The 24,818-nt window shown below is 36.9% G+C and overlaps 2 protein-coding genes across 2 annotated transcripts; one reads left to right on the forward strand and one right to left on the reverse strand.

Moving 5' to 3' along the window:
* Positions 1 to 542: 542 nt before the first annotated feature.
* LOC102597916 (protein disulfide-isomerase 5-2-like) lies at positions 543 to 8,679 on the forward strand. Its single transcript, XM_006361306.2, has 5 exons — positions 543 to 843; positions 2,463 to 2,566; positions 6,157 to 6,527; positions 6,826 to 7,133; positions 8,258 to 8,679. Exons 1-5 carry the CDS (start codon positions 631 to 633, stop codon positions 8,564 to 8,566), a joined length of 1,305 nt encoding a protein of 434 aa, XP_006361368.1. The 5' UTR covers positions 543 to 630; the 3' UTR covers positions 8,567 to 8,679.
* A 2,425-nt stretch (positions 8,680 to 11,104) lies between these two features.
* On the reverse strand, positions 11,105 to 23,414 carry LOC102598233 (receptor homology region, transmembrane domain- and RING domain-containing protein 2). The gene is made up of 4 exons (XM_006361307.2): positions 22,943 to 23,414; positions 18,828 to 19,058; positions 16,416 to 16,820; positions 11,105 to 12,215 (listed from the first exon to the last, which is right to left on the reverse strand). The coding sequence occupies exons 1-4, from the start codon at positions 23,067 to 23,069 to the stop codon at positions 11,644 to 11,646; spliced, it is 1,335 nt and encodes a 444-aa protein (XP_006361369.1). The 5' UTR covers positions 23,070 to 23,414; the 3' UTR covers positions 11,105 to 11,643.
* Positions 23,415 to 24,818: the final 1,404 nt, after the last annotated feature.

The following is a 24,818-nucleotide window of genomic DNA, read 5'->3' on the forward strand; positions in this document are numbered from 1 at the left end:
TTTGGGGCAAATTGATAATTGAGGTGATCAAGATTCAGCTAATTTTGATCTCTAGTATTCAAGTTTCGTTTTTCATTATTAGAAGTAAAAGTCTTCGATGGACACCACTTTTTGCAGATTCAATGAAAAGAAAACATTTCCATTGATAATTCTTTGATATCAAATCAAATGAAAAGTAAATAAAAATAAAATTGCTAATTAAAAGGAAGACAATGCAAAACGTTATTACTAAATAAATTTATAATATTATTTTAGATGTATGTAGAATGAACAGAATTGATTTATTGGAGTGATTTAGGGAATTTAATTTGTTGAGAGTAGTGTACACCGTAAATGTTGTGAAGAATTTGTTAGTTTTTGACAAATTTTAACAAAAGGATGAAAGTTGTCAAATTTTAAATAATTGAGGGATGTTTTCTGTTAAGAAAAATAATTTAAGAATATAGCTTAAGAATATTTTTTGTCAAAAACTCGAAATTTCTCGTATAGTTAAAAGGAATACTTGTGCCTTCTCTCTTGAAAGAAGAAATAAAAAAAATCCTCCAATTAGAAAGGAGGCGTAAACTATAAAAACGAAAGGAAAAAGGAAAGGCAGATCCACTTGTACAATTTCATTCAGTGAACACAACAATGGTTCCTCTTCGCTCCATTTCGATCTTCACCTTCGGCTTCCTTCTCCTCTTCCTATGTTCCTCGTTGGCGGAGCAGCAACAGTTTGCCGTTGATGGGAAAGTATTGGAACTTGATGAATCCAACTTCGAAGCCGCAATTTCCACCTTTGATTATATGTTTGTCGATTTCTATGCTCCTTGGTGTGGTCACTGCAAACGTCTTTCTCCTGAGGTATTACTTCCTATCCTTTTCTTTGCTTGATTTGCTTCTTCTTCATTTTTTTTAAAAAAGGTTTGGATTTGTTTATACTTCAATGCTGTATTGTTAGTGTGAAATTAAGGATGATTTACATTGATATATACTCATTGCTGTAGTTTCCAGGAAGTAATCTTCCACCAAAGTTTAAAGATGTATTAGAATGGGAAAATATTCAACTTGGAGTAGTTTTAGTGAAGCTTCTAAATGTATAAAATTTATTTTCAAAAAGTAGACGAAAATCGGTCACATTGTCCCTCAGACATTGGCTTTGATAAAACAAAACTATAGGATATAAAGTAATATCATCTTAAAGTTTATTCTTTTCTTAAGGTTTTGTTTCAAAATTTTAATTATTAATTAATTATATATGGAAGTTTAATACCTACTAGTGTAAAATGATGGTCTGGTACATGAATCAACTCTGCCTCAGCTGCTAGTGTATATATGTTTGCACTCTCTTATGGTACCTAATAAGGTGTTGATAGTGTTATATTTGACTCTTGTGAAATTCTTATAAAAAGAAATAGGCACTTGAGAAATAGATGTTTATGATCTAACCTGATTTGAAACTATAGAGGGATGGAGGGATTATCAACGGTCATGTAATTAAACTCATGTGAAAAGGAAGCTCTCCTTCATGCTACGAAAGAAAATAGAATGATTTCATTTACAGTGAAAAAAGATTTTGGATGCTGCCCATTTAACTTAATATATGTTCACATCCATGATACATGAACTGCCAGAAAGAAGCTGTGTTTCATGAACAACAAAGTTCAAGAGGCTGAGGAAAACACTGCTGGAGGCTGATCTTAGCTGCTGGATTAGCTTGTTTATGGTCACTAGTGAGGAATTACTCATTTCGTAACTTGTTGTGACATTTTTCCCTCTTCTGGTACTGGTCAAATGCTTCCTCACAAGAATCTGTAAGGTTCATATGCAAAGTCAAATATCCAATCAGGAGAGGAAAAAAGGGTTCAGCGATGACGTTACCTTGGAAAGCAAGTCATTCCTCCAGTACATAAAGTGGAGAAGAAGATAGGAGCAATAGAGGATATTGAGATCAAAAAAGGATATTTGATTAAATGTAAAAGGCTTAAAGTAATCTTGCACAGGAAGTTCATTGGTATCAGACAAGATCATGATATGTCATGGAAAAACTAGGAAGTGATTGTTACCACCTGTTAATAGACTGATAGGCATAGTTGTGTGTCCTTCTAGTCTTATCAGCTGTTCCCTGTCTTCTAAGAGAAAATTTCTCCCTATATAGGAGTGTCTCTATTTTGGGTGGTCAAGTGTGTTGCTTGTGATCACTGAAACTGCTTGAGGGATGAGGTTGAATTGTTTCTTTCTAAAGTTTGATGATATTGATATGTTCTTCAATAGAAGGTGTTATCAAGCTTTTTACTTGAGTTCACTAAGCTTCATACTCTGCATTCTATGTTAGAATTCTTCGTCAACTAAGGGACATTTATTTTGTTTTCTTCCCCATACAAGTTTAGACATGTGAGCAGTATTTCATTTGATTTTTTTATTGGATAATAGATATTTTTGAATGTGACATCACGAAACACTCTGACAAAAGTTCCTTGCAGTTGGACAAAGCGTCTGTCAATCTTGCTGTATTGAAGCAGCCCGTTGTAATTGCAAAAGTAGATGCTGACAAATACAGTCGTCTTGCTTCTAAATATGAAATTGAGTATGTCTGCTTTACACATTAGTTATTACTACAATTATTTTTTGTTAAATCATTTTCACAATGTGCAACTTGCTTTTTGGTTAAATCAAGTGGCTCGAACCAAAAGAAGAGAAAAAAAAGCTATTCTTTAGTTTGGTAAACATTTTTATTAGCATTAGTAGATTCACGACACATTTATTAGCATTATTAGATTCACAGTTTGTTATCTTAATCAATTTGTTAGTCTTCTATAGATCGCCAAAGACTGTAGATGCAGATCCTTTCCTTGAGAAAAGTAAGGGTATTAAAAAGGAAACAAGCACCGAGAAGGTACTGTTCAAAAGTATTTACAGAGAATCCTAAGATGAATTCATTTTTATTCTGAGAAGATTCTATAAGATTTATCATTGCTCAGCTTCATTTAAAAAGTTCTGTTTACACCAAAAGTAAAACAAAAGTATGCAGTTCATCATTATCCTCTGATTAGAGTTTTCCTTGTCTTCAAAGCATCTGTCATTTCTTTCTCTCCAAATATTCCACCATATACATGCAGGAATAGTATACCACCATTTCTTCTGCTTTGTACATCTTCCTTTAATATTCCAGCACTTTGAAGTTCACATGTATCTCTGCGCGGTCCTTTTAAGCCCCATCATGTTAAGGAACAAGTAACAACTGATAATGCAAAAATAGATGATTGACATTGTCAGATTCTTTTTTACATATATAACTGTTTGAGCACAACATGATTCCTCCTCTGTAGATTTTCATCTGTCAAGCAAGCCTTTCTAGCCACCAACCAGGTGACCCATTCCACTTCATAAGGGACGTTTATTTTCCAGATTTTTCCTCAAGGCCAACATCCTCCTTGCTCTCCAACAGATTTTTTTTTTGGAACAGGTAACATTTTTGTGTATTAATAACACACTACACAAAGGGTGTGTAGTCCCCCATATTTAAATCCAGATGGGCAAAAAACTAAGCTCCTAGTCCTTAATCTTCTCATAAGGAACTAGTACATCATAAATTGATTCTAATTCTTCCATTACGCTATGTTTACACCAAAAAAAGAAAAGCCCTAAACATTTCATCTTTAGTTTCTGTATACTAATGGCTTTGTCTTCAAAACAAGATTTTACTGTAAAGGCACCTTTTCTATGAGGTTTCCGGATTAGTTTATCTTATCCTTCAGTCAAACCTTTGAAAAGTTTGAGTACTTTCAAGAAATCAGCCATTATGCCCGATTCCCAATCATTTAAATGTCCCTGAAGTTAAAATTTCATCCTTGTTTCCCCCTCAGAATAGCCAAACTAGCATCAGGTAGAACAGTACATCTGAATAGATCAGGGAATACATCTTTGAGGGATATTACCTAATCCAGTTATCATCCCAAAAAAGAAATCATTCTTCCATCACTCGCTACAAACCCAATATTACCAACAATGTTTTGCCAAAGAGCTCTAATACTCCTCCATAAACTTGCTCCAAATGGTGAAGTCGCTACTTTTTTTGATAACCGAAAAAAAAAAAAAGTAGTGACTTCACCATATGGAGCAAGTTTATGGAGGAGTATTAGAGCTCTTTGGCAAAACATTGTGTCACTACTTTCGTAGTCCAAAAACCTTGAGACCCATACTTCACACTTTTTACTTCTTTCCATAGTGCATGTTCTTCTGAAGTGAATCTTCACAACCATTTCATCAGTAAGCTGCAGTTGTGTTGCCTCAAAATTCCATTGCCTAAACCCCTTCTCTTCTTGTTTTTTTTTATGACAAGGGAAACTGCAGCCACTACCCTTTGGGTGCGCACAGAGTAAAACTCCTCCTATGTAATAGCTCGCAAACCACACTGGAGAGGTAATCCGCACTAGGCAAGCCCGATGAGACGAGCTCGACCCAGTAGGCAAACCCCTTGCTTTCGCTGGCAAGGGGTTTCGAACATGAGACTTCCAACATGGAAGTCCCAAGCCCAAACCACTGGGCCACCCCAAAGGGTAACCCCTTCTTTTCTTGTTAAGTGTAAATGAACTCCATCTAACTAAATGGAAAGTTCTCTTATCTCTATTGCCCTGCCAAAGAGAATCCCTTCATAGTTTGTCTAACCTCTTCTCCACTTTGACTAGTAATAAAGACATCACCTATGTGGGAAAGGCATCAATGACACTATTTATCAACATCAATCTTCCCCCAGTGTTGCTAACCTCTCTAAAACTCCCTACCCAATGTATAAAGCTTTGTTCCTGTTGAGAATATTATTAAATAATAAAAGTGTGCTCTTTTTAATAACTTAAGTTTTTAGATGAGATGGTCACACACTTCAACATGGTATCAGAGTGGGTAGAGGTCCTGAGATCGAATCGCACCGTCACCCATATCAAAAAGAATATAGCTTGAGCTTGCTGTATTTTTGGTGTAAACAAGATTTGGTGGGGGAGGTAGATAGCTTAGTGGATTTTATAGCTCATTTGTAAAGATTTTATAGCTGATGAGTTTTGACGTGATTATAAAGTTCTTTATCAAAAAAAAAAGAATTTCCATGTGCTTGGCTCATGAAAAAATATCAGGCTTGCATGTGAGGGGGCGTGTTGAGAATATTATTAAATAATAAAGTTTGCTCTCTCTAACAGCTTACTCTTTTAGAAGAGATGGTCACACTTCAACAGTTCCTTGATCCCAGTGGCAATCCCATCCTGATCCATTATTCATCCCTATATGAAACCATTTTTGGATTGCAACTGACAAAAAATCGAAGGAGGATACTGGTTAAATCACATAGGTTATCACACACGCACGCAAAAACATGGAACTTAGCTTGAGCATCCTGCCCGAGCCTCTTTGCTGTCTCACTACACCTAACAGCTTCCACCACCATCCACTGCTCTGCACCTCCCGAACCTCTTTGGAGCCTCCTTAATCTTACCTTCCTATATCTCAATTTGCCGTCTCTTCCAGACTCTCCCATATCTAAGTAGTTCCGACATTTCTGGAATTTCCTTGCACATAGCCACATCTAATGTTGCGTTCTGATGTAGGATGCTCATTTTATTTGGCGAGTCCTCGTCAGAGGCAGATTATCTTGGTCAGATAAGCAGAGGAATGTGCTGCTGGTTAGAAGATAATGCAAGGGGGAATGAGAACATGATGTTGTGTTGTGGACTTTGTGGCCCAGGGATTTGGAATTGGGGTCTTATTTAATCAGTGGAGGATGTTTTCTATTGAGTCCCCATGAGGCTGAATCAGCTAACAGCAATCTTTTTCAGTCTCCTTTTTCACCATAGTATAAACATTGGCTGAAGTCCAAACATTTTTTCCTTTTTGGGGGAGGATGAAAACGGAAGAGACTTTGGACTCAAGGTTCCTATATGCTCTTCATGCGACAATTAATATTAAAAAGACAGACTATACCCAACCCAATATGTTTTGAATTGAGGCATAGTTGTTGTAAATGTTTTAGAATTTTGGATAATTTATCACTAGTAAATGAAAATTAGTGTTGGAAACATGGTCAATGAGGATTCATATTCCCGAACCAATAATTGAGGCGTAGTTGTTGTAAATGTTTGCAGTTATTGGGTAAAATAACAGTGAAATGTTTCTTTTGTTGCAATGCAGTGGATTTCCAACTTTGAAGATATTCATGCATGGAGTTCCGACAGATTATTATGGACCAAGAAAGGCAGATTTACTTGTGAGATTCTTGAAGAAGTTTGTCGCTCCTGATGTGTCCGTACTCAATTCTGACTCTGCTATTAGTGAATTTATTGAAGAAGCTGGCAAAAACTTTCCTATATTCATAGGCTTTGGTTTGAATGAGTCTGTCATATCACATTTGGCGGTGAAATACAAGAAAAGTGCATGGTTTTCTGTGGCAAAAGATTTCTCAGATAAAACAATGGAATTCTATGATTTTGACAAAGTACCTGCATTGGTAGCCCTTCATCTGACCTACAATGAACAGAGCATATTTTATGGCCCTTTTGAAGGTCAGTAAGTTTTTGATATTTTGGTGTACTCACAACCCTTTGTGTTGGCTTTATTCCCTTTTCATATGGAACACACAATTGTCAAATACTGGGATATGTTTATTCTTGAGAGGTTTCAGCTTATATGCTTAGTAGCTGACCTAGTTCCATGGCTATGAGCTTTATACAGTGTTTTTCATTTTAATTGCTTGGTTCTGCATATTAAAGAACAACTGATAACTATTTTCAGCTGAGATTGTGCCTTGAAAATTTCATTACAAACAGTGGCTGAGTCTAATCTTTCCTGCTATGGTTGCAGAAAAGTTCCTTGAGGACTATATCAAACAGAGCTTGCTCCCTCTGGTTTTATCTATTAATCAAGACACTCTGAAGTCGTTGAAAGACGACAAGAGGAAAATTGTTCTAACAATTGTGGAAGATGAGGATGATGAGAGGTCAAAAGGACTAGTAAAACTCTTGAAAGCTGCTGCATCTGCGAACCGTGACTTGGTGTTTGCTTTTGTTGGGTTCAAGCAGTGGCAAGACTTTGCTGAGTCATTTGAAGTATCTAAGAAAATTAAACTACCAAAGATGATTGTGTGGGATGGAGACGTGGAGTATTTTTCAGTAAGCTTGAAACCTTCTTTTCCTCTCCCTCTCCTTCTCTTTCTCTCTCTCTCTCTCTCTCTATTCAAGTGTAGTTTTGCCTAGCAATGTTTTACAGCTCTAAACAAGATTTTACTTGTGTGCTCCTTCACCATGTTAAGTTAGCGACCAGCATGACCTTGCGCATTCTATAATTTCTCATTTAAGTATTAGAGTGACATGAATCTGTAGTTAGCCTACTTTTTGTTTGGACTTCCTCCTTTTTTTCCAATTTCCTTATCTATTAATTAATCAGCTAGTAAAGGAAGTACAAACATTAATTATTCATGTATTATAAACGTGTTTTAGAGGTTCAGATTTCCAACAAGTGATCTTGAACTATGGATGACCTGACTTTAGTAGACATCGCCTAGGTCATGTAAGTACTAAAAGAAAAGGAGAAACAAGGAACATAATGCCCAAACACATGAAATAACGTTGTAAATGCTCAGTTGGATTGTTATCTGCTCTTCTGCTAGTACATGCCACCAGAAGCTTCAGGGTGACAAATATTGCAGGACTATTGCAATTTTAAAACCATTGGACATGGTCTTATTCTTGACTTTAATTGTACTTGAATTTGGAAATTTAGTCTTTGTTTATCTATGAGTATGTTTATTTTGCTTCATGAGGAGTATGAGTCACTTTTGACTTGTAGATTTGATGCCTGCTTAGGTTTTAATAAACTAAAAAACCAATAAACCTTTGCATAAATAGCTTAAGTTGATTTTATCTTGAATTCTTATTAGTTACCTAGTCCATACATATTTGCTTAGGTTTTATATTTATATGCTTCTCTTCTCTGGGAAGAATCGATGCTGGATGCATATCGTGAAAGCCATAGGGGAACCTGGAAGGAAATTTTGACTGTTCGATCTATTTGATTGACATTTGAATCTTGAGATGGCCATTGCATTTTGTTGGTAGGCTTGGGATTACATTATAGGTTTTAACACTTCTCACCCTTCATTTTTTAAGTTTCTGACTGACACATATAGTGTAGAACACATTAAGTATACTCCAATAGGACTAAGGTGAAACATTGAGGTGATAATGATCAGTAATTAACTTTATTTACTGATGTTGAGCTTTTACACAAACAATAGGTCATTGGCTCAGACAGTGTTGAAGATGAAGATCAGGGGTCCCAAATTACGCGGTTTCTTAAAGGATACAGAGAAGGAAGTGTTATACAGAAACACATCATTTCAGATGATTACAAGGCTTTCAGAAACTCAATGTTTCTGATCGGAGCACTTATCCTTGTTCTCGTTGTGATACTGGTGTCGATGATGATGCAGTCTGTTAAAGAGGAACCCTCAAGAGAACAGGTTGATCATCCAGGGAGCTCCACATCTCTATCAGAAGCCAGAGTAGCACTTCGTTCTGGCGATAAAGAAGACAAGATAGATTAAGTTTACACTTTTTGGAACATTAATTTCAATCTAACAGAAATAAGTAGCTTCATAAAAATTTTACAAGATGAGCAATTTGACATGGCAGCCTCAGAAAAATGTTTCAAGTTTCAGATCCATAATTTATCATAAACGAATACACCAACAGCTATACTTGTAGAATTGGGGAAAATGCACAAGTACCTGCCCAGCCAATGCCCAAAATCCCTGAGACACATCTAACATTTACTAAGGTCTTATTACCCCTCCCGCCCGAACTTATTTTATTTATAATTTTCTACCCCTTTTTGGCCTACGTGGCACTATCTTGTGGGCCCAGCACGTGTTGACAATTTTTTCAAGGATAGTGCCACGTAGGCCGAAAAGGGGTAGAAAATTAATTAAAAAATAAGTTCGGGGGTAATAGGACCTTAGTAAAGGTTAGGTGTGTCTCAGGGATTTTGGGCATAGGCTGGGGGGTACTTATGCATTTTCCCTGTAGAATTGCTTTAGTGAAAGGATTGGTGATTTATTTATGAGAAAATAGCCAACTGCCCTCTCAACTTATTATCGAATTTTCAACTTTGCTTTAGTGAAAGGATTGGTGATTTATTTATGAGAAAATAGCCAACTGCCCTCTCAACTTATTATCGAATTTTCAACTTTGCTTTAGTGAAAGGATTGGTGATTTATTTATGAGAAAATAGCCAACTGCCCTCTCAACTTATTATCGAATTTTCAACTATACACTTATGTTTCACGGGAGTCCTATCACCCCTCCCCCCCTAGACTATTTTAAAACGAAATAATTACATCCTTAGATGCTGACATGGCACAGAGAGTGTCCTCACTCTCTTAGAGGCATGTTGAAGTAAGAAGAATTGATAAATAATATTTTTAATTTGACTTTTTGTTAAATATATATTTTTTACTCTTCTCTTCGAGTTTTTTGTTTCTTTTTCTTTTTTTCCCTCTCTTACTCATTACTCAACATGCACCCCACCACCATTTCCTCCACCTTGAACCACCATCACTACATTAACCACATCTTTTTATCCATCTTCTAATTATTTTTTTCTTACAATTTGTTTCACTATTTTCTACAACTAAGCAAATCATCAAATAATTATTAAAATTGTTACTCATATTGCCGGAAAAATCAAATTGTCCTTAATCTCACTATTCCAAAAAAATTCACAAAGTAAAGACCAAAAAAAAAAAGCAGAAGAAGAAAGATAGGAGAAACAAACCTAAAAAAAGAATAGAATTATTAAACACCTTCCATCATAAAAATTCATTCTATTATTGAATTTTTTTTAATTATTGGAGAAATCCAGTGAATTAAAACAATTATGACTATAAAATAACTTTTTTCGATCATGAATTTCATAAAGCAAACTAAACATGAGTTTTGGGTATTGATCTGATTATCCATCTTTTTTCATTTTTATCAATCTCAAATTAGTTCAAAATATCAATACTATTAATCTACCTTTTCACCGATTTTAGGCCAGTAACATACATCAACCATCAGATTTTATCTTCAATCTCTATTGTTGTTTGGTGAAGACCCAAGAATTTAACCATCAACAACCCGTAAATAAAATATTACAAATTTGGTGTCCTGGAGACAAAGAAATAACATAATAAAAAAATTCAAAAAAAGAAAAGAGATGAGTAATCAAGCTCGTCAAGTTGCCTGAAGGTTGATATAAAGTGATGAAAAAATGCTAATAAAAATAGCTTCGATTTTTTTCGTGGATGACTAATTTGGAAGAAGTGAATGAAAAACAAAAGAGAAAAGAAGGAGGAATAAAAAGAGTAAAGATCTTTTTGTAATTAATGAAAAAGGAGATACAAAGGAAAAAATAACAAATAACAGTTGGCAACGAGTGAGCATCACTACATGTTGAGAATGTGGTTGTCTAGTTTTAGGGTGGTATATATTTTATTTTTGAAAAATTCAGGAATGTAATAGGACCCCCACAAAGTATATGTGTGTAGTTGATAATTCGATAATAAGTTAGGGAGACATTTGCCTATTTTCTCTTTATTTATTATTGAAGTTGTGGAGGAAGTGGGCTCAAATATTATTTTGTGTTGTGTATAATGAGTTAAAAAACAAAAACAAGAATGCTCTTGTTTTGTTCTTGTACATAATATGTTGTTAAATCCCGCAGCTTGTTGAAATCAGAAGAAGATAACTCATGTATTTAACTCTAGAATTAAAAAAAATGTGATCGACATTACAATCCAGACCAATTTGATACTACTAATTTTACACTTTCATTATTGCAAAATCAGTAATGATGGCTGGAAAATTGCTATTCTTTGGTGAAGATCTTGTATCCAAATTGAGAGGAAAGATGAAAACCATCAACCCCATATTTACATGGGCCAAATAAACAGAAACCATTGGCCAAATGTCAAGATTTTTGTGTGTGTGTGGGTGTGGGTGTGGGGGGGGGGGGGGGGGGGGGGGGGGGGGGGGGGGGGGGGGGGGGGGGGGGGGGGGGTGAACCAATTTAAATAACAAAATATGATCAGTAAAGATTCATATAACCAACTCCAATCGATTCGGGACCGACGCATCATCCTTATTGTGAAACGTTAAACCTGTTCATCCTCTGATTACAACTGACCCAATACATTCAAACTAGAAGCTTCAGTCATCTGTGTCAATACTCTATACATACAAGCTCAAACCCTAAGCAAAAGGTTTCAACTAAAAAGACCTAAACCATCTTGCAAATGGAGACTGCTAACATCCATAGCACTAAACAAGAAGGGTACGTAAAAGAGGGCTACTGCATACAGCATGAACACCCATCGCTTTGCGCGTGCACTCGTAAAAACCTCAAAATAAAAAATAGTAAAAACCTCAATATAGAAACCAAATCTATAACATTAGTGTCACACTAATAATATACAAATCCAGGGCTTCCTGTCATTTTCCTGTCTGCCCATATGCCAGAGCTGCATCTCCAAAGCTGTTGCATTGTCTTTAGGTGTTATTTGAGGTGAAGATGACCCAAACTCATTGATCTTTGTTAAAAGGGTAGCGCAAACTTGAACCCAGATTTTCCAGAACCAACACATCACGACTCACATCCCGGAAGAGACTGAGCTGAAGCAAATGGCGAAAAGCTAGTGGTTGACTCACTATGACGCAGTGGGTTGGGATGCCGACTTGAGGAGCCAATATAACTGGACGAGGCATTTCCTGGACTAGGAATATATGGTGACATGTATCTTGAATTAAGAGGAGATAGAGAAGGATAGCCCAACGAGTGAGGGGAAATCAAATAAGATGCACGAGATCTCTGGGAAGACACATTCTGAAGGTCAAGTGAACTGCGGCTTATACTAAGATGAGGCGACTGATGGTAGGACTGAAGTGACTGGTGGTTATAAGGAGTACTAGAAATTGATAGAGGACGAGAAACTGAAGGGGATCGGGATGCTCCTTGGCCTATTTGTATTGCTGATGATGAAGCTAATGACGATCTTAGGGATGACAACGAAGATAAAGAAGCTAGACTAGAAGAAAGCAATGGTGTAGATTCTGATGCTGGTGGCTCACCATTGCTAGTTCTTGCATCACGTTTACAGACGGGACAAAACGTTCTCCATGATGTGAGCCATGCATCAACGCACATAGCATGAAATTCTGCAAAAATTCCGAGGAGATCCATTACGGAAAAATGACAACTTCTCCAGTAGACAAGAAATCTGATGAGAACAAACAGTATATGACATGTATCAACAAATTACTGCCCAGATTGGGAAAGTATTCATATTAACTAAAAACTAAATCCCATAGATATACCAAATTAGCACATTCACAATGAGATATAGCAGCAGGGACGAGGGTAATATTCTGACCACACTTTAACTGTAGCTTTGAGGTTTTACCATAGTTTGCTGCCTAGAATCTTGACAATGACTATTGCAGAACTAATGTTCATAGATATGGATCCAGAATATAGTTATTGAATATTACTCAATATTTTTAGAAGTGGAAAGTGCAAAAGAGCAACAACTCCTGGAAGTTTTAACAAAAAACATCATGTGTAATCCTTCAATGTAAAGTGCATTATTCACAGAAAATACAAACTTATCGAATTTCAACCAACATTATCAATCTCAATATCAAATCTATAAAAACAATCAGCATGTTCCGTTGTTCCATTCTATAAAATAATCTACATGTACCCTTGAACAGCATTCTCTTCATGTTGTTCTTTTTACATCAATAAAACACCTACTTTACCAATATAAAAAAAATTACACCTCTGCAATAAAACATGAGAGCTAAAATGCTTAGGGTTTTCAGAAATAGTTGACAGTAATCAAACCCAGCACGTGTACTAAGCTCTGCAACAATAGCCATGACATGCTCATGAACTAAAATTCTCTTGGCTGTGAACTCTGAGATACCCAGAGCTTAGGAACTTCTGATCCCCCTGAAGAAATTAACTCCACTTCTACAATATTACTTCGCTAACAAGGTTTCAGGGCAGGATTTATGCAAGGGCTTTAGACTAAGGTTTCTGATTTCTTTGACAACATTAATTCCAATTCACTCCTCAAGCAATGGTACAAATCTGAATTTCTGCTCTAAAAACAACATCCATCTAGATCTGCATAGATTTCAAAAAGACCATGCAATGGATATGCTGAAACACATACGACACCTTCAATCAAAAGTTCTGGTAGAATATGAGGAGTAATGTGTCTATTTCTGAGAACCCATTCAGCTTCAAGATGGGGCGATCGACAATGGAAGCCATTCACCTTCTAAGGAGATTGTATAGGGAGAGGAATAGAGGTGTACATATAGTGTTCATTGACCTAGAAAAGGCATAGGACAGTCCCAAGGGAGATTTTATGGAAATGCTTGGAATTTAGAGGTGTACCTATTGCGTACATTAGAGTGATCAAGTACATGTACGATGGATCCAAGACCCAAGTGAGGACAGGAGATTCGAAACACAGTCGAGATGGGATTGCACCAAGGATTAGCTCTCGGCCCGTTTTTATTTTCCTTGGTGATGAATGAATTGTCATAGTATTGATCTCGTCCATGGTATTGATCGACAAGTCACGTGGCGTAGTTGATAACAATCGGAGATTTGGAGACAGACCCTAGAGCTCGTTAAGCAGGACTAAACCATACATGGAGTGTCAGTTCAGTGACGAACCACAGGAGACAGATGGGTAAGTAAGGATTGATACACAAGTCATCCTCAAGAGAGGAAGCTTCAAGTATCTTGGATCAATAATCCAAAAAAATGGGGATGGCACATCATATTTTAGCAGGATGGATGAAATGGAGGCTCGATTGGTGACCTATGTGATAAAAATGTGTCACCAAGACTTAAAAGGTAAGTTCTATAGAATGGTAGTTAGACCGGCTATGTTGCATGGATTGAATGTTGGTCCGTCAAGAACTCTTACGTTCAGATTTCAGAAGAGGAAGATAGCAAAAATAAGGATGTATGAGCAGACTAGGAGAGACAAGATTAGAAACGAGGATATACTGGACAAGGTGGGAGTGACCTCTGTAGCAGACAAGATGAGAGAAGTGAGGTTGAGATAGTTCATGCATGTGAAGAGGAGAAGCACAGATGCCCAATGAGGAGGTGCAAGAGGCTGGTAGTGATAGGTCTAAGGAGATGTAGGAGTAGATTGAGGAAAGATTGGGAAGAGGTGATTAGACATGTGAGTACGGAGCCAAAAGGGCAAAAATTTGAGTGAAATTTCCAAAAGGGCAACAAAAAGTAAGGTTGAAACCAAAAGGGCAACATTTAGATGGAAGGGTGACGCCGTGAAATTTTATGGAGGAAGGCGTAGTTTCCCATGTGCCATACAAGGCACAAGGTGACATGGTACTTGTAAGTCGCAGGTCTGCTTGCGCCTTGTAAGGCACATGGGATCCTGCGCCTTATTCTTTAGCATAAAAAAAATAGTTTAGTCACTCTAGAAAAAACCGTTTACGCCTTGGATTAATGTATACTACTTACTGTCAGAATCATATACAATCAGATTCGTTTTTTATCTTTATGAAATAGTCAAAAGATTTCCATTGGACTATATTTAACGTGCAATAGTTTTACTATGAAAAATGACAAATATAATCCATTTTTTTAATGTTATGATAGTGCTAGTTGTAATATTGTATTCTCAGATCTCTTGCAATATTATTGAAGGGTTGAAGCTATATATAAAAAAACAAAAAGAAAAAAATGTTTATGCACTGGTTACGTTTTTTTCTATAGTGACTAAACTTTTTTTTATGGCAAGGAGTAAGGCGCAGGCTCCCATGCGCCTTACAAGGCGCAAGCAAACCTGCAACTTACAAGTACCATGTCGCCTTGCGCCTTGTAAGGTGCATGGGAGACTGTGCCTTCCTCCATAAAATTTCACGGCGTCACCCTTCCGTTTAAATGTTGCCCATTTGGTTTCAACCTTATTTTTTGTTGCCCTTTTGGAAATTTCACTCAATTTTTTGCCCTTTTGGCTCCGTACTCACATGTCTAATCACCTCTTCCCAATCTTTCCTCAATCTACTCCTACATCTCCTTAGACCTATCACTACCAGCCTCTTGCACCTCCTCATTGGGCATCTGTGCTTCTCCTCTTCACATGCATGAACTATCTCAACCTCACTTCTCTCATCTTGTCTGCTACAGAGGTCACTCCCACCTTGTCCAGTATATCCTCGTTTCTAATCTTGTCTCTCCTGCCCTTTTGGCTCCGGACTCTTAGACATGTCATGACTCATTTTCAGCTCACTAAGGACATGACTCGAGATAAGAGAGCATGGAGGTCGAGGATTAGGATAGACGGTTAGTAGTAGTCGAGCAACTTCTCTCTTCCTAGTGATAAGCGCATGGTTCTAGACCGGAGCACCTATCTGCTCCCTTACAATAGTAGTTTTTTTTTTTGTTAAAAACCAATAGTAGTTTATTTTGTTAGCATTAGCCTATTCTTCAGTTATTACTACGGTTGTTACTTATAATTTGGCTATCTTTACAATTTAGTTGTCAGTATTTTCTTTCCCTGATAGTTCATCATAGCTTATTTACTCTTTCTTTTTCTCAAACTTATTTTGAAAAACGATTTTTATGAGCCTAGGATCTTTCAGAAAGAGTCTCTTTACACCACAAAGGTAAGAGTAACGTCTGTGTGCACCCTACCCTCCCCAGACCTCACTTGTGGGACCACACTGAGTGTGTTGTTGTGTTTGTAAGTAATATTATGATATAGAGTTGAAAATTTGCAAAATTTCACCTCAAAAGTGCATGCATGTTATAGTGATTACATCAGAGTTTTTACCCAATAGAGGGACATGACGTAACCTTTTGACAGACGGAAAGACATGAACAGAAGTACACAGTTTGGTCGCCAAACAAGTAGCAATAATGCGACCGGATAATAGAGTGTCCTTCGTCCAGAAAGTGAAAACATTCTTTAAGCAAGCACAGAATCCATCATGCTGCCTGAGATGTGGTTGCGCTAGGCCATAAGTCAGAGATGAAGGGAAGCCAGAAGTGCCACTTCTAAATTCCCTGAGGAAGTCCTAAAATATGTAATAAACCCTGAAATCTACCAATAGTGCATATCACCAACCCCAACGTAAGCTATGTCAAGCAATTTTAGAAACCAATCACCAGGGTGTAACTCGGAAAACACAATAGGAAAACCTTGTCAAGTGACAACAACTCAAAAAGAATGAGCTTCTCCCAAGGAAGGAACCAACCCCAAGGAATTAGTCCATTCATTGCTTTTACCTAAGTGCCAAACAGAACCTTTATATATGAACAAGCTGAAAATCACAATACCTCAGGAAGAGAGAAAAACTTACTGTGCCGGCAAGGAAGAATTCTAAGCTTGTCTCCCACAATATAATCTTCAAGACAGATAGCACATGTTACTGATGTACAATTATCCTCCAAAACTGATGTAAATATCAAGCTTGGCATAGCTTTCACCAAACGACTACTCATTCCATGAAATTCACGAACACGTGAGGCCCGAGGCCGGTCTCTTCGTATCCGATGTCTACGGACAAAGAAGCAAGTAGCAAGCACTGCTGACATAGCTAGTAACGAAATGAATGATATAGCCATGATGGACCAGGCAGAGTTCTCAAAACTTGGGATTATCCATACTTCAACATCAATGTCACCAGCATACTTTGTCAGTCTTTCCCCTGAAACTCTAGAAACAAACACCGCGGGAATCTGTACACCAGCAGAGTTTCCTGCCACTGTATCATGTGACTAGTTAAACACTTCGATGTTCAAAATTCAACAGTTTTAAATACTTGAGCAACATGAAGCAAGAGTTAAAAGTGGTTTTGCTTCTTTCAGACAATTTCTTGGTTCTCTTTTTTTGTTTCCCCTTTCACAGGGAAAATGGTCAGTGACATAGTTGTCTCCTAGTTTCTCAGTTTTCGAGCATGAAAATTCCTGATGCATTACATTGAGAAACCAGAGGCTAAAACCAAGCCTAGAAGATGTATATCGAATTGTGACAAATAGAACAATTGCCAGCAAAATAAGACTTGTTTGTTTGAGCTTGCTATAAAATGAGCAAGCTGACTTCACATATTTTTAAAGCTGCTTTTTTAAGTAGAAGATGGTCTCCACTTGCAACAAAAATAGGTGGAAAAACCCTGCGAATATGACTTGAGTATGAATCTCATTATTAAGTCAGCTATATGCTAAGACACCGTCTTCCCCATGAGAGAGAGAGAAGGAACTTCTAGAAAAGCTCTTGATATATCAACAAAGGATGCTACTTCGATGAATGATCAGAAGTCACCCACATATAGAGCACTGTTGCATAATGATGTCATTTTGTCTTTCTGACCGGGTAGTAATCAAAGAGAACCACATTTACATGTACGCTGTCTAGTTTTTATGCACCATTTAAATACCAGGACTTAAATCCCAGAATGTCAGTAAACCATTACATCAAATATAAGATCAGGATAGCAAAAAGCAATAGACATTGTTAGTGAAAATGTGTTATTTCTTAACAATTTTCCTCAATCACCTTTCACCCAGTTATCAGTGCTGAAGCAGTTTTCAGCTGAAAACAGTCATGACTTATAAACATACTTGTATAACTGTCACTTATCAAGAGAAAAAAAAAAGAACTTGTACAACTGTTATCCAGGGACCAGGATAACTTACAAAAACGACATTTGAATTGTGCTTGAGGTGCTTTTTATGTGGATCAAGTTCAGAGAGCATAGATCATTTGTTTTACACTGCTACATCACTGATCAATTATGGTAACTGTTCCGTCAATGGTAGGACTTAAATGGTGCATGCTCAGAGACAACTGAGCTGTTGAAGTGCTGGAACATCAAGGGTAGGAACAAGTAGCAAAGGGAATGGGGGTGCACTATACCTTCATGTATTTGGTGGTCCATTTGGCGTGAAAGGAATCTGAGGTGCTTTGAAGATGAAGAAAGCTCTATTAAAAAGATCAAATCTTCCATTGTGTTTAACATTTTAGAGCAAAGTCGAGCAGTTTTGGTAATGAGATTGCCTAATGTGACATAGCTGGTTCTACCGAGTTTGTGGAGTCAGTAGTGAGTCCTATGTAAACGTGAGTAGTAAAATCCATTTGCCTTTTCAAAACACCACCTTCTACTCCAATAAATCAAGATTATGGAGTATTAGCTGACAGGATACAAGACTTCAATCAGTTACAGTGATATCCGCTTAAAATTAATCCATAAGCCATTTATGACCTCTTGCTACATACATAACCAAGTATCAAGTAAGACAGACCACTTCAGGTCTTCAACCTTCATTCTAGAACCCAAAACCCTAGTTCGAGCTGAATCAAATATTTTAACAAACATCTGGCATTGCCATACATTGTAACTACATAATGCACTAATCAATAAATTCAAGAGGAAGAGTTTATTGAAATCTGTTTACTTTTTAGAACACCACCTTACTTTCTACCTCAATAAATCAAGATTAGTGGAGTATTGGCTGGCGCCGCCTGGCGGGATACGAGACTTCGATCAGTTTCAGTGATATTTCGCTTAGAAAAAAAATCAATAAGCCATTTTATGACCTCTTGCCACTTACATAACTAAGTATCAAGTAAGTCCATTTCAAGCTTTATTCTGGAACCCAGAACCAGAGAGTTTGAGCTGAATCAGATATTTAACTAGAATCTAAGTTTGCCATCAAGTTGTAACCTCAGAATGCACTAAATCAATAATTTTTTAAGTGGAAGAGTTCATTACTTGCAACTAGATCACCATATTCATCGTTGTAGATAATGGCTGCCTTGAAACCTGCGGCCTGGGCTTGTCTGACTTTATCTTCAAAGCTACATCCACCCCTTATTATCAGCAAGAATAGATCATGGGTGCTATTTTTAACTGGTTCAACCTTGTTAGTCAAAGTCAAGCAGGCATCTAAAGGCTCCGCCACATACAATGTCCCACATTTGCCTGATCCCCTCACTGAGGGAGCTGATATTTGAAAAAGATACATTTAGTACAAATTACAACAGCATCAAAGAAAGTAGACAACATGCCAAAAAGAAGTTTTAGGAAAACAAGACTAAGTTTCAATGAAAAAGCAACAGTAGCAGCAGTAAAATATCATGAATCAAATTATACTACATCCACAATTTCTTACTGTTAGAGATAAAGTTCAATCACTATAAGTTAAGATAGTGATTTCTATAAGTTAGGATAGATAAGTTTTGTTAGCTACAGTTTGGGATATATAGCTAAGTGTTAGCTATATTATCTCCGTATTCTTCTGTAGTTTCTTGTAAACAACTGTGTATATATTCAGCAATTCTACTCAATAGAAAACACACTGAATTCTCTCAATATCTGATCGTGCAACATGGTACCAGAGCCTACAATGGAATCATCAACTCTCAACTTTCAGATTCCACCTCTACAACAACAACCTTAAGCACTCCAAGTCTTTTTGCTACTTTACCCCATGCTCAACTTTCTTTTTCTATAAAACTCAAACCAACAAACTACTTGACTTGGAAAACACAAATTGTTCCTATCATCAAATGTTACAATCTTATTCAATCATATCAATGGTACACCAGCACCTCCCTCCACCATCATCAACACCACAACAAGTCAATCAAACCCAAATTCTGAGTATCTAAAGTGGTTACAAGAAGACCAACTCTTACTAAGTTGGATCTTATCATCTTTAACCAAGGAAATTTTTCCTTTTGTGACTGGTTTAGATACTGCCTTTGAAGCTTGCACCACTCTCTCAAATGCATTTGGCATAAGCAACAGCCCTAGAAGAGTCCAATTACACATCACCTTGCAAAACATTACACTTGGTGACAAACCACTGGATCAATTTCTTCGCGAAGCTAAGGCTATCGCTGACGAGCTTGTCGCGGCAGGCACACCTGTCTCCTGATGAATTCAATGCCACCATTTTCCAATTACTTCCTTCTGATTATCATCCTGTCATTGCCACATTATCTGCAGAAAAGACACGGGTATCATTTTCTGATCTTTCTAGTAGACTTATGGTTCATGAGATCCTCTTGCAGAACTCTCGCAAACCAATCTTTGTTGTTGCCATTGTTACTCGACAACACACTACATCTGCACGTCAATTCCATCAGAGCTCCCAGAAAAACAATAATGCATCCTCTAAAGGAAACAAGACATGGTTTCATAATCCTTGACAGATCTGTGGACTCAATAATTATCAAGCTAAGTGATGTCGCAAACGTTATGATCCTCCTAATAATATCACTGCCAATGCCGCCAATGTTAATGCTTCTTCCAATGATTGGTTTCCTAAACCTGTTGCTTCTCATCACATGACTCCTGATTTGTCTGCACTTGAGATTCTCAGAGGAGTACAAAGGACCTGACATGGTCACTATAGGCAATGGACATGCTTTGCACATTAAAAACATTGGTCACACTACATTATCTTCTAGTAATAATCAGTTTCATTTGAAAAATGTTTTACATGTGCCTGACATACAACAGTTGTTGTCTGTTAATAAATTTGCTGAATACACTCAATGCTCTTTGAAATTTGACTGATGAGTTTACTGTGAAACAATCAAACAATAAAAAGGTGTTGTTGAAGGGACTAATTGAGGACAGAATTTACAGGGTTCCTATTGCTACATTAGAGGACATTACAAGTCAGAGCAAGCCTTTTAAATCAGTATGGACTGCTGCACCCGATTGGCATGCTCGGATTGGTCACCAACAGTCTCCTTTAATGTTAATATAGGCTTTGTTTGCCTAGTAACTCGATAAAATCCTCAGGCCTATGTCAAGTTTGTTGTTTAGGCAAACATAGTCAGATTTCTTTACCTGTCACTGCCTCTATTGATATAAGCCATTGGAATTGATTCAAGGAGATGTATGGGGACCAACTCCCAACTATCTTTTTTAATGGAAACAAGTATTTTATTCTATTTGTGGATGATTTCTCTCGTTATTATTGGTTATTCACAATTAAACAAAAAAATGAGGTTCTTTCTACTTTTGTTGAATTCCACAAATTGGTTGAAAACAGTTTCAAACCAAAATCATTAATTTCCAATCAGATTAGGATGGTGAATTTTGTACTGTCAATACTTATTTGAAGGAACCTGGTATTCAACATCACATTACTTGTCGTCATACACATCAGCAAAATGGTCAAGTTGAAAGGAAAATCAGACACCTAGTGGATACATGCCTCACCCTGCTCACTTATTCTGCAGTTCCATCTAGATTTTGGAAGTTCGCTGTGCATGCCATTGCATACTTAGTTAACAGGATCCCTACTCAAGTGTTTCAACATGTCTCACTATTTGAAAAGCTTCAGGACACTTCACCAGATTATGAATTGAGTCGTGTCTTTAGCAGCTTGTGTTTTTCTCGGTTACGCCAAGGACCATCATGGGTATGTCTGCTACAATCCTCATGATAGTAAAATTTATCTTAGTAGACATGTTCATATTGATGAAACCTGTTCTCTATAGAAGGAGAAAAAGTTGTTTGATTCCTATGTCCTAGGCATTCCTCCGGGGAAATTTATTTCCACTCATTGGCTCACATTAATTGCGTCAATACAGCAACCTGACTCAATTGTACCATCATCTTCGAAACTTCCACATAATTCAGTAGATTCTTCTAACAACAACAATTCTGGTTTTAGCTTCTCATCTTCTAGTGCTTCTCAAGATCACATTAATTTCCCTTCGGAGCAGAAAATGGATATCCTTCCAACTCCTACTGAGCCATCACAACCACCTGGACACACTTATCCAATGGTTCTAAGACAAAATACTAAGAAGAAGTTTCTGGTTTTCGTCTGTTTCGGATGATAAAAGTTAAATCTTCCTCTGTTACTCTTTCGAAACCAACATGCTACACAAAAGTACTCAAAGTTCCATCATGGAGAAAAGCTATGAGCTCTAAAATAACTGCTTTGATACAACATCAAACATGGGAACTTGTTCCTAAACCATCACATTCCAATATTGTGGGTTGCAAATGAGTTTTCCGACTCAAACACCATCTTGATGGCACCATCAAGCGGTGCAATGATCGCTTGGTAGTCAAAGGATCAAGTTGAGGGAATAGATTATGATGCCACTTTCAGTCCGGTTATCAAGCCTACAACAGTCCGAGTTGTTCTTTCCTTGGCAATCTCCAACAGATGGGCTCTTCAGCAATTGGACATTTTCAATGCATTTCTCAAAGGAAACTTGGAAGCGGATGTGTATACGTCTCAATCTCCTGTTTTATTGATCAATGATGTCCTGATTATGTGTAAATTGAGGATATCAATCTATGGCCTTAAACAAGCCCTACAGGCTTGGTTAACTATTTATCATTACCCAATTTGCGAAACCAAATTAGTATACAAAAAAAGAAGATCAATTCCATTGCCAATAACAGAACGTCATGAGCCCTGAATGCAATTTCTTTCAGTTCCTTCTGGACTAATCTTTCACAATGCAAATAAAGATCTGTTGATTCCTTTTCGAACAACAAAGGAAACAGTAGAAAAAGGGTAAACTTGCTTAACAAGAGTGAAGTTTCTTCTGTACAGAATGGTAGATAACTTCTATTTCCCAACAATGACCTATCGACAACTCCAAATTGCCAAAAACTAGATTGCAAATAGGATTTAGTTTACCATGTAACAGAGGCAGGTAAAATTAAACAAAAAATTTCAGTATACATAAGCTACTAAAACTTTTAAACAAACTCACCTACCAATTTCCATTCAATATCACTCCCAAACCATTCCAGTTTACAACATAATACAAACTAGAACAAAGATCAATACTAAATACAAAACAAATAAGGGCATAGCAAAGTAAAAGTAAGATTTAACTCACCAAAATTAGCTTCAATGTCTTCAAACGATAAAGTTTCATTCTTTCCTACCAAAACCACATTACCAAGAACTTTACAACCCGAAAGACAAACAACACTCAAGTACCAAAATACCCACAAATTCATCATCTCTAACAAACCCTTTCTGCCAATTATCAAGAAAATATGAAGAAACCCAAAAACCCACAAAAACAAAAAGTATCAATTCAATTCACCATGTTCGACTCCACAAGCACATCTCAAATCTCACAAAACCCCACAACACTTTACGCTAATTTTTAAGAAAATCCCACAAAAAGGTAATCTTTTTTTTACTTTGTTGAAAGAATAGAAACATCAGCTTCCATTCTCTATCCAACAAGAAGGAAACATTCGCTTAGTGATAATTTTAGTCCTTTTTTTTTCTTTCCTTTTTCCCTTTTGGGTTTTGAGAGAGGAGGAGAAAAAAAGAAGTTTTTGGAAGGATTTGTGAATTTTTGGTGACAAAGTACATTTAAGAAAGGGAAAACAATAAAAAGAATTTGCTATTTTTATATAAGATTTGAATCATTTGATGGTTTATACAGCGTGTGCTCACTGTTGTGTGATGCTTATCTCAAGCTAAAAATACATTTGAAAAAAAGCTAAAAAGGTTGAATGGCTTTGATTATAGATTATACATGCACAAAATGACCATAATAACCCCACTCTGTTGGAATATACCTCAGGGATCATTGGAGATAGGGTATAAGAATAGTGTTAGTTAAACTTTTTTTTTTTTAATTAAAGATGGGCAAGCCCTTTTTATTGATGGACTACATTACATGAAGATCAGGCCCAACAGAGGACCCGATCCAACACCTAATTAGTCATTAGGAAACAAAATAGAAACAAAAATGGAAAGGGGAAATGGGAAAATGGAAAGTGACTCGCCGCAACAACCATCATCGTCGATGTCTTTCCGGCCATCCTCCAACAACTTGAAATCACAACAACAGTACAACGAGTTTGGGGTGTATTTCATCTCGAACGTTGTCTAGTCTCACCAACATCATGAAATCCTCCCAATCGGAGACTTCTCCCGCTCAGTGTACTTCAATCGAAACTTCATGTCAGGTGATAGCCTCATTCCCTTTGAATATTTGTTCAGCATATACCAAAAAAATGACCTCGTAACCTTCATCCCTTAGCTTTGACAGGTTGAGCCCAACAAGGAGCTAATACCACTGTCAAAAGCTTTGCAACGAGGTTACTGCAGCCTTCTTAGGTATTTTCCTTCATCTGAAATCTGCTCTTTGTCGTTTTACTATTGTCCCTCCGAATAAACTCGTTATTTTCGCAATCTTCAGAGTATTGTATGAATGTTAATGTTGCCTGTTTACGTATTTTCCTTGCTCAGTGCTCTGCTCACTGTTATTGTACCTGTATCTGTATTTTCCTTATTCTGTAATCGACTCACTGTTATTGTTGTTTGTTTATGTAATTTCCTTTTTCTGTAATCTGCTCACTGTTGTTGTACCATTGTCTCTCCGATTGTGATAAACTCGCACTATATTCGCCATCTTCAGAGTATTGTATGAATGTTGTATTTCTTTAAGCTTGAAATATCTGCTTCTTCATATGTTTTGATCACAATCATTTGTCTTGTGCATAATTTCCATTCTGAATCCTCCTTATCCTCAAATTAGGAATTTGGCTTTTATCCATATTTAGAATTGTCTTAGCTTCACTAGGTAACTCTTGGAAATTGTTCTAATTTATAAAATTTGTACCTGCAAAAGAAAACACAATATTAGCCATAAAATTTACCAGTTTGTTTCCCTCTCTCAGTGTGTGTACTATGGCCACCTCCAAACCTTCCTTCAGAATTTGTATCCTTCTGACCTCCATAGTCACTTC

The sequence above is a fragment of the Solanum tuberosum genome, unplaced genomic scaffold (assembly GCF_000226075.1).
Source record: "Solanum tuberosum cultivar DM 1-3 516 R44 unplaced genomic scaffold, SolTub_3.0 scf00353, whole genome shotgun sequence".
NCBI classification, from domain to species: Eukaryota; Viridiplantae; Streptophyta; class Magnoliopsida; order Solanales; family Solanaceae; genus Solanum; species Solanum tuberosum.

What these genes read in the sequence shown, in the direction of transcription:
- LOC102598233 (XM_006361307.2), bottom strand. Translation starts at nt 23,069, where the DNA reads ATGATGAATTTGTGGGTATTTTGGTACTTGAGTGTTGTTTGTCTTTCG. An exon ending in AGACATTGAAGCTAATTTTG is followed by an intron (nt 19,059 to 22,942) that starts GTGAGTTAAATC and finishes TTCAAATATCAG; the next exon opens with CTCCCTCAGTGAGGGGATCA. An exon ending in AATTCTTCCTTGCCGGCACA is followed by an intron (nt 12,216 to 16,415) that starts GTAAGTTTTTCT and finishes GAATTTTTGCAG; the next exon opens with AATTTCATGCTATGTGCGTT.
- LOC102597916 (XM_006361306.2), top strand. Translation starts at nt 631, where the DNA reads ATGGTTCCTCTTCGCTCCATTTCGATCTTCACCTTCGGCTTCCTTCTC. An exon ending in GCTTCTAAATATGAAATTGA is followed by an intron (nt 2,567 to 6,156) that starts GTATGTCTGCTT and finishes GTTGCAATGCAG; the next exon opens with TGGATTTCCAACTTTGAAGA. An exon ending in GAGACGTGGAGTATTTTTCA is followed by an intron (nt 7,134 to 8,257) that starts GTAAGCTTGAAA and finishes CACAAACAATAG; the next exon opens with GTCATTGGCTCAGACAGTGT.